This window comes from Epinephelus fuscoguttatus, linkage group LG3 (genome assembly GCF_011397635.1).
Source record: "Epinephelus fuscoguttatus linkage group LG3, E.fuscoguttatus.final_Chr_v1".
In the NCBI taxonomy this organism is placed as follows: Eukaryota; Metazoa; Chordata; class Actinopteri; order Perciformes; family Serranidae; genus Epinephelus; species Epinephelus fuscoguttatus.
Window position 1 is genome coordinate 8,795,413 of NC_064754.1, and position 12,334 is coordinate 8,807,746.

Consider the following 12,334-nt stretch of genomic DNA (forward strand, 5'->3'; position numbering starts at 1 on the left):
CCCCCCAAAATGTGTCAATTTGCTTTAGAGGAAAATAGCATTTAAATTGTGAGGCGACATCTTCTCAGCACAACTCTCTCCAGTGTCTCGGGGAAAACCTGCCTAATGCAGTCTGACAGGTCCCTGACACGCCATCATTTATCTTTTTCCTTATGAAAATAAACCCTTGTCAGATACTTTTTGGAGGCATCTTTGTTAGTCTCCTCCTCTGTTTACGTCTCATTCAAAAGCAGCTGCTGGCATCTTATTCCTCCGTGTGAAGCACATAACTTTTCTCTTTTCTAACACTGCAATCTACTGATGCGTGAGAGAAATGTGTTGTTTGACTCTCAGCATTGCTGGTGCAGTCACTATTGTCTGTATGACTGAATAATTGTACCCTTCCTACCCATTCTGAGTTGCTCTCTCTTGCCTCTGCAGCTTTATTTTTCCTGCTGTGATCATAAAAAATTAATTTGTTTATGATACATTTAACCTAAAATGAATGTCTGTAACTCTTCAACCACTGGCGAATGTTGTGAGAAACAAAAGGCGACAGTTTAAGTTCCTATTTCACCACATTTCCGAGTTTATTGTACAATCAGGTCAATTCACACAAAATGGTCCATTGCGTTGGATCATTAAAACTGGCATCAACATGAAAACAATCACATTGCTAATATCACCCAGCTGAGTGATATCATCAGGGATTATTACAAACACCTTTACAGGGAGAAAAGGTGGATCGGGTTTAGTGTTGCTCGGCTCGGGAGATTCAGAGCCTTCAGTTGTAAGAAGATGACACTGGTCTTTAAAAAGAAGTTCTTCAAGTCGCATCAAAATATGTACACATAAAAAATATTACAAATTTTATTGAAAGACTAGTGCGGTTGGAGAGGAAGAGATAGAGAAAGTTAAAGATGGTGTGGACAGTTTGTCTGTTGTAGAAACTGCTGAGGAAGGTGACAATGAAATGCTATATCAAAAAATGATGTGTGTGTCCCGCACACACAAACATATAAACTCACTCACGCACACACGCGCTCCCTGAAGAGGAATGAGGATAAAGGACTTTGGAGACCCTGGCTGGCTGTAGTTTGTAAAAGTTGAACTTACTAGCACGTGCACGCTCACAAATGTTCAGAACCATGGATACAGCTTCAGAGAAGGATGGAGGGTTGGGGAAAAAAAAAAGAAAATGAAAAGTGACAGACAAGGCAGAAAGCTATTTTTACGCCTTTCAGCCAAAGTGACTGCCGCACTCAAGATTCCCTTTCAACTGTTTTCCCTGCCAACTACATTTCGAAAGTGGACGACATCTCCAAATGACGGTTTATTATCTGCCACAGTGGCTGGTAGTGTGGACAAACTGACCTGCCGCAACACAAATGTAACCAGCGTCTGGCTGGTAGCTGGTGTTCAGTCCCAGCCCAGTGACCATGTCAGAGGGGGAGGAGGGACGGTGAGGAGGTGCTACGAACACTTCCACACGCACACGGCCAGACTCCCTCCGAAGAACATGTAGAGCAGGTTCTTTACTTCATGCGTGACCTCAAAGCCGAAGCCCTCACCAATCACCACGTGCCACGAGCTGCCGAATTTCTTGTCCATGGACTCTTTGATCATCTTCGCTGCGCTCTGGAAAACAGAGCAAGAAACAAAAGATCAAAAAATTAATATAAATCAATGAAGAATATAAACTTAATACGGGGAATTACATCTTATAATCTCAAGCCCAGGTCAGACCAAAGATTTGCGACGAGACGAAACCATTGCTGAGACAAGTTGCAGTGAGTGAACTGGCCAGTCTGAGCTCGACTCAAGCTGGCTGATGGTGTCACCTGCAACTCAGCTGGTCAAATCGCCGGCAGCTGGTTTTAGAACGTAAAGCATGTCACTTGTTTCTACAGTGATCAGCTTGTAGTGAAGTCTGCTGGTCATGTCAAAATGGCTGCAGACGACGCGTTCTCTTGCTGTGACAGGTAGCCCAAACCCCCGCCAAGCCCTGTCTCCATCCTCACTGTCTGCAGGTATCGGACAGTGGGTCACACACACACACATTCTCAATGACTAATTAACTGGTGCTGGTTATTAATATTATTTTGCTGTATTTATTATGAATACAGTCCATTTCATCAATACTACAAATGTAACTGTAGCCAGTATCTCACTATCCTCATTCATATTTCCAGAAGGTACAAGTTATAGTCAGACACAAAATCAGCCTGAAAAGCTGGAAATAAGAACAGAAGTACAGAGAGTTGTTGCATAGAGATGATACACCATCTCATCTAGTTGCATTGGTGTGAACCGGCAGGTTTTTAGAACATTTTAGAACAGGGCGCTGTGAGTAGTGGCTTCTTTTAACTGGTCTCTTCGTGAATCTTTGGTCTGAAGTGGACATTGAAGTCGAGATGAAATGGAAAAAGCCTCTCTAACCCTTTTAGATCACGCCCTCTGTCATATTTTACACATATTCAACAATATATACCAAGAGAATACATTTCTTCACATCTTTAAATCAAAAAGCTTCACCAATAATATCATGACATCCCCCTCAATCAATCAGTCTGCAACCTTTCACCACATAGAACAAAGATTTGTTATGAGTCAGCTCAGGAGCAACAGCATGTCTTCAGCTGTTCGCCACCACAAACCCTGTTCAGTTTTCCCAAAATATTACGGTTAATGACCCTCTGGCTTGAATTAATTCACTTTGAGGAAAGTGCTAACTGTGAAACTCCAGATTATGCCCAAGGCATTTTAAAGTGGACTGCTTCAGCTACTACACGGAGTATAGGATGGGCTCCACCTCTCTCCCAGAGGGATACTGCTATCTAGTCGGTGTACATTTTTATATTTTTTTTTATATTTTTATATTTAACCTTTATTTAACCAGGCAAGCTTAGTCTTTCTATGTCTGATATAACACGGCCACTTTTCCACATCAAATCAAATTCCTCCCAACATTATATGGCGCTAATCAAGGCCATGGAATTATATGTCCCGCCTGCCTGTCCTGTTCCACAATAAATACAGATACAATACATCCATTAAGTGAAGTATGTGATTAAATTACCTCACAGAAGCTATTAGCTATAGAAACAGCATGGTAAGTATTCATTCCTGACAATATACACTTACCTCATTGTTGGTGGCAAACTTTTCGCAGGCTGTAACACAAAGCTCCATTGTCTCAACCCTCATTTCCTCTGGCATATCTGTATGCTACAGAAAAAAACAAATGTTAAGTGTCTGCACTTTCCCGTCTGAATCTGTCTGTTCTCTGACATACAATATGTGAGTGATCTACAGACAAACAAGTATCAAACATTCTGACTTAAGATATTTCTTTGTCTAAAAGAACAGTATAAAGGCAAAAAGTTTTCTGTATGCTGCAATCACAAGTGTGAAGTGTAACAAACATAAGCTGCGTTGCGTCACTTGATAACTGCAGCATGCAATGCACCATACAGACTAGGGCCTGACTTTAAGTTTCATATCACGTACGTGTCATACAGTAGCTTAATGTTCTCCTTCAGGAGGCAAAGGTGATTAACGGCTGCCTTTCTGATGCATGTTGATGCTGTGAAACAGGACAGTGGCGTGTCTTGACCAGTTGGCGTGAGTCACCACATGACAATGCTTGTCATGACAGCGTAGGTGTGTGTCACCATTAAGATGGGTCTTTCATCTTGACTGTTAAGCTGTCGGTATACCTCTACAGAACTGCTTGTAGGATGGTCAAATGCTGTCGCCTCAGTAACCACCTGCCCCCGACAGCTTTCCAACATCACAATTTCTGTACCTTCTGAAAGCAACAATTAGCCTGACCATTTTCATTCTTCGCCAAACCATTTAAATCACTTTTCATGTCAAGGGCTGATGACAACACTAAATGCTTTCCAAAGACGGCAGTCTAAAAACGCACGCCGTCATCACCATATTTAAATTGTTTCACATCTCCTTCCCTCTTTAAGACACGCACCTTTTCCCTCCGGCAACGCTCCGAACGAGCAAGTTTTGTTTGAGCATAACGCAACCCTCATGACAAAGTGTAAAAAAATGGTATGTGATTATCAGCGTGGTTTAAAGACCTACGCTGTCATCCAAAGCATGATGTGACTAACCAAATGTGCAGCAGACACAATAGTGGAAAGAGTAGCAAAGGTGCTTACAGTCACACACTTCTGCTTGGTTTTGCTGATGTTCAAGTACATAATACCTAATGTTGGATCCATTTAAGCCAGAGATTTTTATGTTGTGTGTCATCTGTTGTCTGCATAATATGTACACTTTTAAATACCACACTAGGTCAGTCTTCTGAATCGGCATACAGTATGTGTACAGTGTGTTTTGTTGTTTATTTACAGGAGAGGGAGAAGTCAACGGTAAAATAAAATAAGCTTCTATGGATCTTAAATCTTAATACGTGAGGATACATTCAAAGAATCACTTGTGTGTCTGTCTGTGATCAAACCCATAGCTTTAACTATGATCAATCTCATGAATTTAAACTACAGATTAGTCACTATTGCATTTGCACATGAACTTGTATGTGTTTCTGTGACTAAGTCGACACACAGTGTAGCAGTATGTGTCACTGTGAAGTTTTCTTAAATCTCCAAACAGCCCAACAGTTACGTAAAAGTGACACAGACACTTAGTGACACTTGCCCAAACACATACAAGTTCATGTGCAAATGCAATAGTCAACATCAAAATCACATTTTGATGTTGTCACTGCAGCATGGGTCACCCTCAGCAGCATTTAGATGTTCTTGTCTTGTACCCAGAGGCACTGTCCTGCTTCTTTCTTACCCTGATGAGAGGGAAGCTGTGCAGTCTCTTGTAGTCGGCCTCCTCTTTCTTCCCCTCGCCAGTCCCAGCCATTCCGACTCCTGCATAAAGGACATTATGTACATGTTAAAACAACAAGCCTGCCAGTTAGAAGGGGTGACAGAAAAGCATAAACACCGACAGTCCAGTATTACAGAGCTGTAGCTGAGAACACTCTGTAACATGACCCAGCTGGGGACGAGGTGAACTTGCTAAAACCACTTAGCCACTGCTAGCTAGCTACAACAAGTATGTCATCATAGTTTACACCAAGATAGACGGTTTGCCCGTTAGTTGGTATTAACAGATAATGGTTTGTTTGTAAAACGGCACCCGGGTTGCTCAACTTAGTAACCGTAATGAGCGTAACAGTTTTTACTAGCTAGCTAATTAGCTTAGCATGTTTGATAGCAAACAGCTGATGCTACCGGCTGATGTTTTCTACCCCGGAAAATTTAAATCCCCCGTCGTAATATTACGAGTTACAGTGTGTTGTCGACAGTAACTAAATGCAGAGCGACATAAAGGTGAATGAATAACTACGTTTGAGTTACTTACGAGGCGTTTCTCCACAGAAAACTTCTGCTGTTTGACTCCCAGTTCGGTTGTTAAGGAGACATTTTAAACAACGGATGTCCGTGTAGGGGAAGCCCCGCCTACTACAGCCAAGCTTCATTGCTATTGGCTCAGAGTCTGTCAATCAACTGAGAGTCAACAGTAGCTGAAGGCTGCCCCACATCTATCTATCTATCTATCTATCTATCTATCATTAATGCATTAGTAACAACAAAGATGGCAACAAAAGTACTCTTACTTTTATCATTTTATTATATATATTATTGTATTGTTATATTATGTATATATTGCTGTTGATCGAGGTGAAGCTGGTTTTAACTGCTTCTAATATAATTCTAATCTACAATAATGCAGTAGATTTTATAATGATTTGTGTATAAAATCTTTAGTCTGTGTAGTTTTTGTACCTTCACATTTTAAATTAGCTACATGTAGGCTTCATATCTCCATTACTGTCAGAAATATAAATCTAGACATGCTCCATACACTTTATATAGACATGTATACATACACTCACCAGTTACTTTTTAAGGTACACCCTGCGAGTACTGGGTTGGACCCCTTTTGCTTTCAGAACTGCCTTAATTCTTGGTGGCACAGATTCAACAAGGTGCTGGAAACATCCCTCAGAGATTCTGGTCCATATTGCCATGATAGCATCACACAGTTGCTGCAGATTTGTCAGCTTTACTGTACATCCATGATGTGAATCTCCCGTTCCAAGGTGCTCTATTGGGATTGAGATCTGGTGACTGTGGAGGCCATTGCAGTACAGTGAACTCATTGTCATGTTCAAGAAACCAGTTTGAGATGATTTGAGCTTTGTGATATGGTGCGTTATCCTGCTGGAAGTAGCCATCAGAAGATGGGTACAGTGGTGGCAAAACAACTATTTAATGAACAGTTTAAAGAAAAAGTCTTCACACATCGACTGTCTTTCTTGAGTTTAAATAAGAATTCATGAATGGAGTCACTCACACATACAACCGCATGAACAGTCAGTCAGTGAGTGAGTGGCTAGTAAGTCCTCTAGCCCTGGTATCTTTATAGTTCCCATAACACATGCACATCAACAGTCAAAATATGTGGCGCCTTGACATTCCTAAGAGACAACATCTCTTGAGACTAACAAGGACACTTGGTGTCTGAGCTTCCCTGGCTCGTAACCTTGGTGTCTCTCAATGCTGTCACAGTAGGGTTAAACACACATCATACATCATAGCAATACCAAATACCAGAATTTTCCATCACAGTACTCTGTGGTCATAAAGGGATGGACATGGTCAGCAACAATACTCAGGTAGGCTGTGGTGTTTAAACCATGATCAATTGGTCCTAAGGGGTCAAAAGTGTGCCAAGAAAGTATCCCCCACACCATGTCACCACCACCAGCCTGAATCGTTGATACAAGGCTGTGTGAATTGTAGCCTCAGTTTCCTGTTCTTAGCTGACAGGAGTGGCACCTGGTGTGGTTTTCTGCTGCTGTAGCCCATCTGCTTCAAGCTTCAATGTGTTGTTCGTTCAGAGATGGTCTTCTGCAGACCTTGGTTGCAACGACTGGTTACAACATTAAGTGTTCATTGCAGTGCTCTTTTAACACTACTGTTAACAGTTTACATCAAGAGTTTGACTTGTATGTGTTGACAAAATCGTCATGCTTGTTATAATGTAAATAATATATAATAATATATGTCAGGATTGTTGCCCTTGCTTTTAGCTGGATGTCTATTTCTATCTTTCATGGAAACGGTTCTTAAACTGTGTGCAAATGCATCAAGAGCAACTTAAAGGTCCAGTGTGTAAGATTTAGGAGGATTTGGTGGCATCAAGTGGTGAGAATTGCAGATTGCAGCCAGCTAAAACTTCTCCTGGTTAGAATTCCTTCAGTGTTTATTGTTTAAGAAGTTTTTACCGGGAGCCAAATTATCTGCTGAGGTCTCATCCCGTCCAAAGCAAACAAACCTTGTGATCAAAACAACAAATAAAGCAGTTTCTCCAATGCTGTTTGGCATGTCAGAGATGGGTTGCTATCCTAGTACCTGCTAATGAATGCTCACCATTTTCTCTGATAACTTAAAATCCAGATGCTCAGATGGTTTTGACCTGGAGCCGAATTATCTACAGAGGTCTCTTCCTCTCAAAAAAAAAAAACCCGGACCCGGTGATTTAAACTGGCAAAAACACAGAAAAAACATTTTAACAAATCAGTGTTTTTCCGACACTGCTCACTGCAAAGGGGCTTCCACAGTGGCTGATGTGCAAATGTCAAAATGTGAATGACCCTATCTAGAGTCAGTTTTTGGTTTGTCCATTCTGGGTTACTGTAGAAACATGGTGGTGCAACATGGCAGTCTCCATAGACAAGTACCTGCTCCCTACGTAGATGTAAACGGCTCATTCTAAGGTAACAAAAACAAGGCAGTTTTTATTTTCAGGTGATTATACACAAAAGAAAACATACTTATTATATTATTTCACATTCTGCTAATATATCCGCCTAAATCTGATACACTGAACATTTAAAACCGGAGTAAAATTAACCTGATTTTGGCGATGTATAAATTGCATATATTTTGGATTTGCACTTTTCTTTTTAACGTTAAAGTTATTGCTGTCAGGTTAAATCTGCACTTTTTATATTTGCACTCATCCCACTTCTTACTGCAACTGCAGCAGAGCAATTTCCCTCAGGATAAATACAGCTTTATCTTATCTCTTATCTTGTATGAATAGACATGAAGCTGATTCTGATTCTGAAGAAGTGCCAATATTTGTCTCAAATGTTTGTCTCAGAATTGTAGTGGATAGAAGTAAAAAGTAGGACAAAAATGAAGTCAAGTGAAGTGAAAATATGTCCTAATTGTATCTATACAGTACTTGAGTAAATGTACTCAGTTTCTTTCCACCAACATTTGTCTGTGTGTTCTAAAATTACACCACCATCCATCAAGCTGTGTGTGAGTAAAACCTTTTTTCTATCCTTTGTAATCAGCCATCTTACTGCATCTGACCCACATTCAGCTGGAAACATCTGGGTGGAATCCCCAGGTGGAGAGTTTTGACCCAGAATAGTCAGCCTGCTCTACACACACACACACACACACACACACACACACACACACACACGCATAATAATCCACAAAGCCTTGAAATGGATTCTCTGTGTGAGAGTTGTGTCTGTTAACCTGAGTTGTGCATTTTGCCTCACAAGCCTGCTGGAATAACCCAGTTTGAAATATCACCATGAGCGTCAGGATTCATTTGGTTTCTGAAAGAATGGCTCTCCACTGGATTACAGTGGATTATCAGTCCTTGGAAAGGCAGACAAACAACTACCAGATGACAGTCTTTCTCTCTTCTGCCCTCTTTATGCAACCAAGGGAATCTTTTTGTTATTTCATTTTTTAATGGTATACATAAAGAGATATAGATCTACCGCTGTTTTTTTCTTTTTAAGAATGGCTCTTATCTGTTATTATTAATGACCTCTGTTGAAATGGGAGCCCAGTAGCTGTTATGATTTAACCCCTAGTACTATTAAGATGTCTTTGTCTAGTATATTCTTTGTATTCTTTTAAAAACATTTTTGATCAATTGAACCAAAGATGTTGCAGTTATTGGGTTTATGCGTTCATGGTCCAGTGTGTAAGATTCATAGTGGCATCTCGTAGTGAGGATGGCAGATTGCAACCAGCTGAGTCGTCTCCTGGTTAGAATCAGGCTGTTCTCATGCACTGATCATACATTTTCCTATGAAATATAACGCACCAAAATCAGTACGTAGCCCACATAATGATGAGCCAGTAATTCATGCATAATGCACTTATTTTGGAAAGCTGTCATCATGTGACAAATGCAGTAATGGGAGTAAAGAAGGAAGCAGAAGCGGTCCCAGGCAGTGCCCGTAAGGAGGCAGGTTGGGGTGTTGAATGGGTCACGAAATACAGGACTTTCACCAGGAGACCAGTGTTTCGGAATTGTGTGAACTTTGAGGTACGTTGTCACCATGTTTCTTTTCCTAAGCCTAACCACAGTACCTTTACTTGCCTAAACCCAACCTTCATAACTGACCATTAATTGCATAGCTTTACATGAAGGACATGACATCATCCATGAGGTCCTAATTTGTAGGAAATCATATGAACCGTTGTATGAGGACACATTGTTGGAGTTCTTTTAGTGTTCATTGCTCACAAGGTTTATACCAGGAGTGGAATTTCCTGCAGATTCATTCATAACCCACGCATTTTGGAAGACTGCCATTGTGTGGCTAATGCACTGATGGGAGTAAAGATGGTAGCGGTCCCAGGCAGTGCCCATAAGGAGGCAGGTTGGGGTGTTGGATGGGTCACAAAACACAGGACTTTCCCCAGGAGACCAGTGTTCCGAAATGTGTGAACTTTAAGTCATTTTGAGGCACGTCATCACCATGTTTCTTTTCTTAACCCTAACCACAATAACTTTACTTGCGTCAACCCAACCTCCATAACTTACCATTAAATACGTAACATTACATTTAAGGACATAGGGTTGTCAATGGGGCACAAATTTGTAGGATATCGTACAAACCATTGTAGAAGGATATGTTGTTGGAATTTCTTCAGTGTTCATTGCTCAGAAGGTTTTTACTGAGAGCCAGATTATCTGCAGAGGTCTCTTCCTCTCCAAAACAAACAGACCAAGTGATTGAGACTGGTAGGAATACTGAATAAAACAGTTAAACATTACAAATCAGTGTTTCTTCAACACTGTTTGGCATGTTGCAGACAGGCCTCTCGCCCAGTGCCTGATCATGTGTGCTCAGCTTTCTTCTACTCCGAGAGCCAAGTTATCCTAAGAGGTCTCTTTCCTTCTAAAACAAACAAACCTGGTGATTTAAACCAGTACAAACACCACATAAAGCAGTTTATGTGACATTACCGCTCATTGTGAAGGGGTAGCGCTCCCCAAGTAGATGTAAACAACTCATTTTAAGGTAAAAAAAAAAAAAAAAAAAAAAAAACTTTCTTATTTTCAGGTGATTTTCCACTGAAGAGAACATATTTATATTATATTCAATTTCTGCCAATATATCCCCCTAAATCCTACACACTCAGCCTTTAAGTATATGCTTTTTTACCGATTAAAACAAGAGAAATGACAGTGATTCTAACAACCTGCGCATGTGGATTTCGCTCTCATATCAAGAGGGAAACATCTTAAAATACTCTGAGAGTGAGAGAGAGGAAGCATTAAATACCCAGGTGAGACTCACAAAGAAAAGTGCCAGAGGGCAGGAAGGCATGAGCTGAAATAAGGATGTCAAAACAAAGCAGAAGGATGGAGGGAAGGAGATAGAGGTGTTTTTGACAGAAGGTGCAGTGAAAAGATGCCAAGTGGTGACGTGAGGTGGATGAAAGAGAGGAGGAGGAGGAGGAGGTGATGGTATAAAGACCTTGAGGAAAGTATTCATCATGAGGGGAGAATATTCTGTAAACATTTCGTGGTAAATAGGAGCCCTGAACAAAAAAAACAGAAAATGCTGCTGCATATTGGTGAAGGAAATCAAGGTTGGGAGATGGACAAAAGGCTTTGGGAAAGAATCAGTTGGAGGTGAAGGACTGATCAGCAGTGAAATCACAGAATGTAGATATGGAGGATGTGTAAGAACTGCTCGACTGGAGAGGTTGCAGCATTGAAGCGACGCGTTGCAAAGGGAATAAAAAAACATTCGTAATGTGTTTCTGTAGTCACGAGGAAGACTGACACCCGCTGAGAGCGTCTGTGCGGCAGGGGATGAGAAAAAGTTGAGAAAGATTATGAAAGGGATGAAGATTTGCTGTGAAAATTAATATTTGAGTTGGTGTATTTGTGTCTGTGTGTGTGTGTGACAGAAAGTGTGGTGGTGGGTCATATCAGGATTTCCATAATATCTGCTTGCCTCCAAGAGAGGTAATTAAGGTGTATCTATAATTCAGCAGCGGAGGAAGCAGATTGTTGGGGAGGGGGAGGAAGACCCCATGTGACTCCGCTAACAAGCTGTGACAGAGTTCAGCAGAGAGAATCATAACAGCGAAATAAATATATTCACTGACTGCAACGATGACTCACCGACTGTCTGATTATCTAATTGACTGAGTGGTTGTTGACTCCCTGACTGACTCACCAGCTCATTCACCCACTGGTACATTGATTGATATTGTAATTGATGAACGGCTACAGGCAGCCAAAACCGTGCAGGGTGCATTTATCATCTCAAAGGCATTTTTTATGCATTCGCCAAATTTGCTGCATCCCAATTTATTTATTCTTGTTAGCCATAAACGACTGTTTGAAATGAACTGCTATTGCACTACACACACACACATACACACACACATTTGGGTTGTAAATGTTCTCTAAATCCTCAGGAGCTGTATCACAGATGAACAACACCAAGGCCTCACACAGCCAGACCAAATCTGTTATGCAGATTGATTTCAGAAAGTCTGGACAGCAAAATAACCCCAACACGTTCTCAACGCTTGGTCAGTGGCCCTACACATTAACATATGGTGCTCTACGTACCCTCCACCCAGCCAACATTCGTATGTGGGGCCCATGTGGGTACAAATTGGGCTGAAAAATGGGCCCTCTATGGGATTGCCCATGAGCTCCATATTGACCCCATGCCAACTGCCCACAGAGGTAGGTCTACCCAAGTGGGCTCCACATTGGTTATGCTAGGGCTACCTGGGCAGCAACTGTGATGGGTCCAAAATGGGCTCCTTATCTGGTGCTCACTTGGCTAACTTGGCTAAGGTTGAAAAACTACATGAAATGCAATTTTTGCAAATTAGATCCAAACCTCATTTGGGGGGTTGTTTGAAATAAGATCATTGGATATCTATTAGCAGGTGCTAGGACAGCAGCCCATCTTTGACATGCCAAACAGCTCTGGAGAAACTGCTTCATTCTGTGT

General features: G+C 41.2%; 1 protein-coding gene across 1 annotated transcript; it reads right to left on the bottom strand.

Annotated features, from left to right (window-relative positions):
* Positions 1 to 538: 538 nt before the first annotated feature.
* Positions 539 to 5,458, bottom strand: LOC125886432 (dynein axonemal light chain 4). Its single transcript, XM_049572639.1, has 4 exons — positions 5,377 to 5,458; positions 4,801 to 4,880; positions 3,124 to 3,207; positions 539 to 1,617 (listed from the first exon to the last, which is right to left on the bottom strand). Exons 2-4 carry the CDS (start codon positions 4,870 to 4,872, stop codon positions 1,453 to 1,455), a joined length of 321 nt encoding a protein of 106 aa, XP_049428596.1. The 5' UTR covers positions 4,873 to 4,880; positions 5,377 to 5,458; the 3' UTR covers positions 539 to 1,452.
* Between the last annotated feature and the right edge of the window lie 6,876 nt (positions 5,459 to 12,334).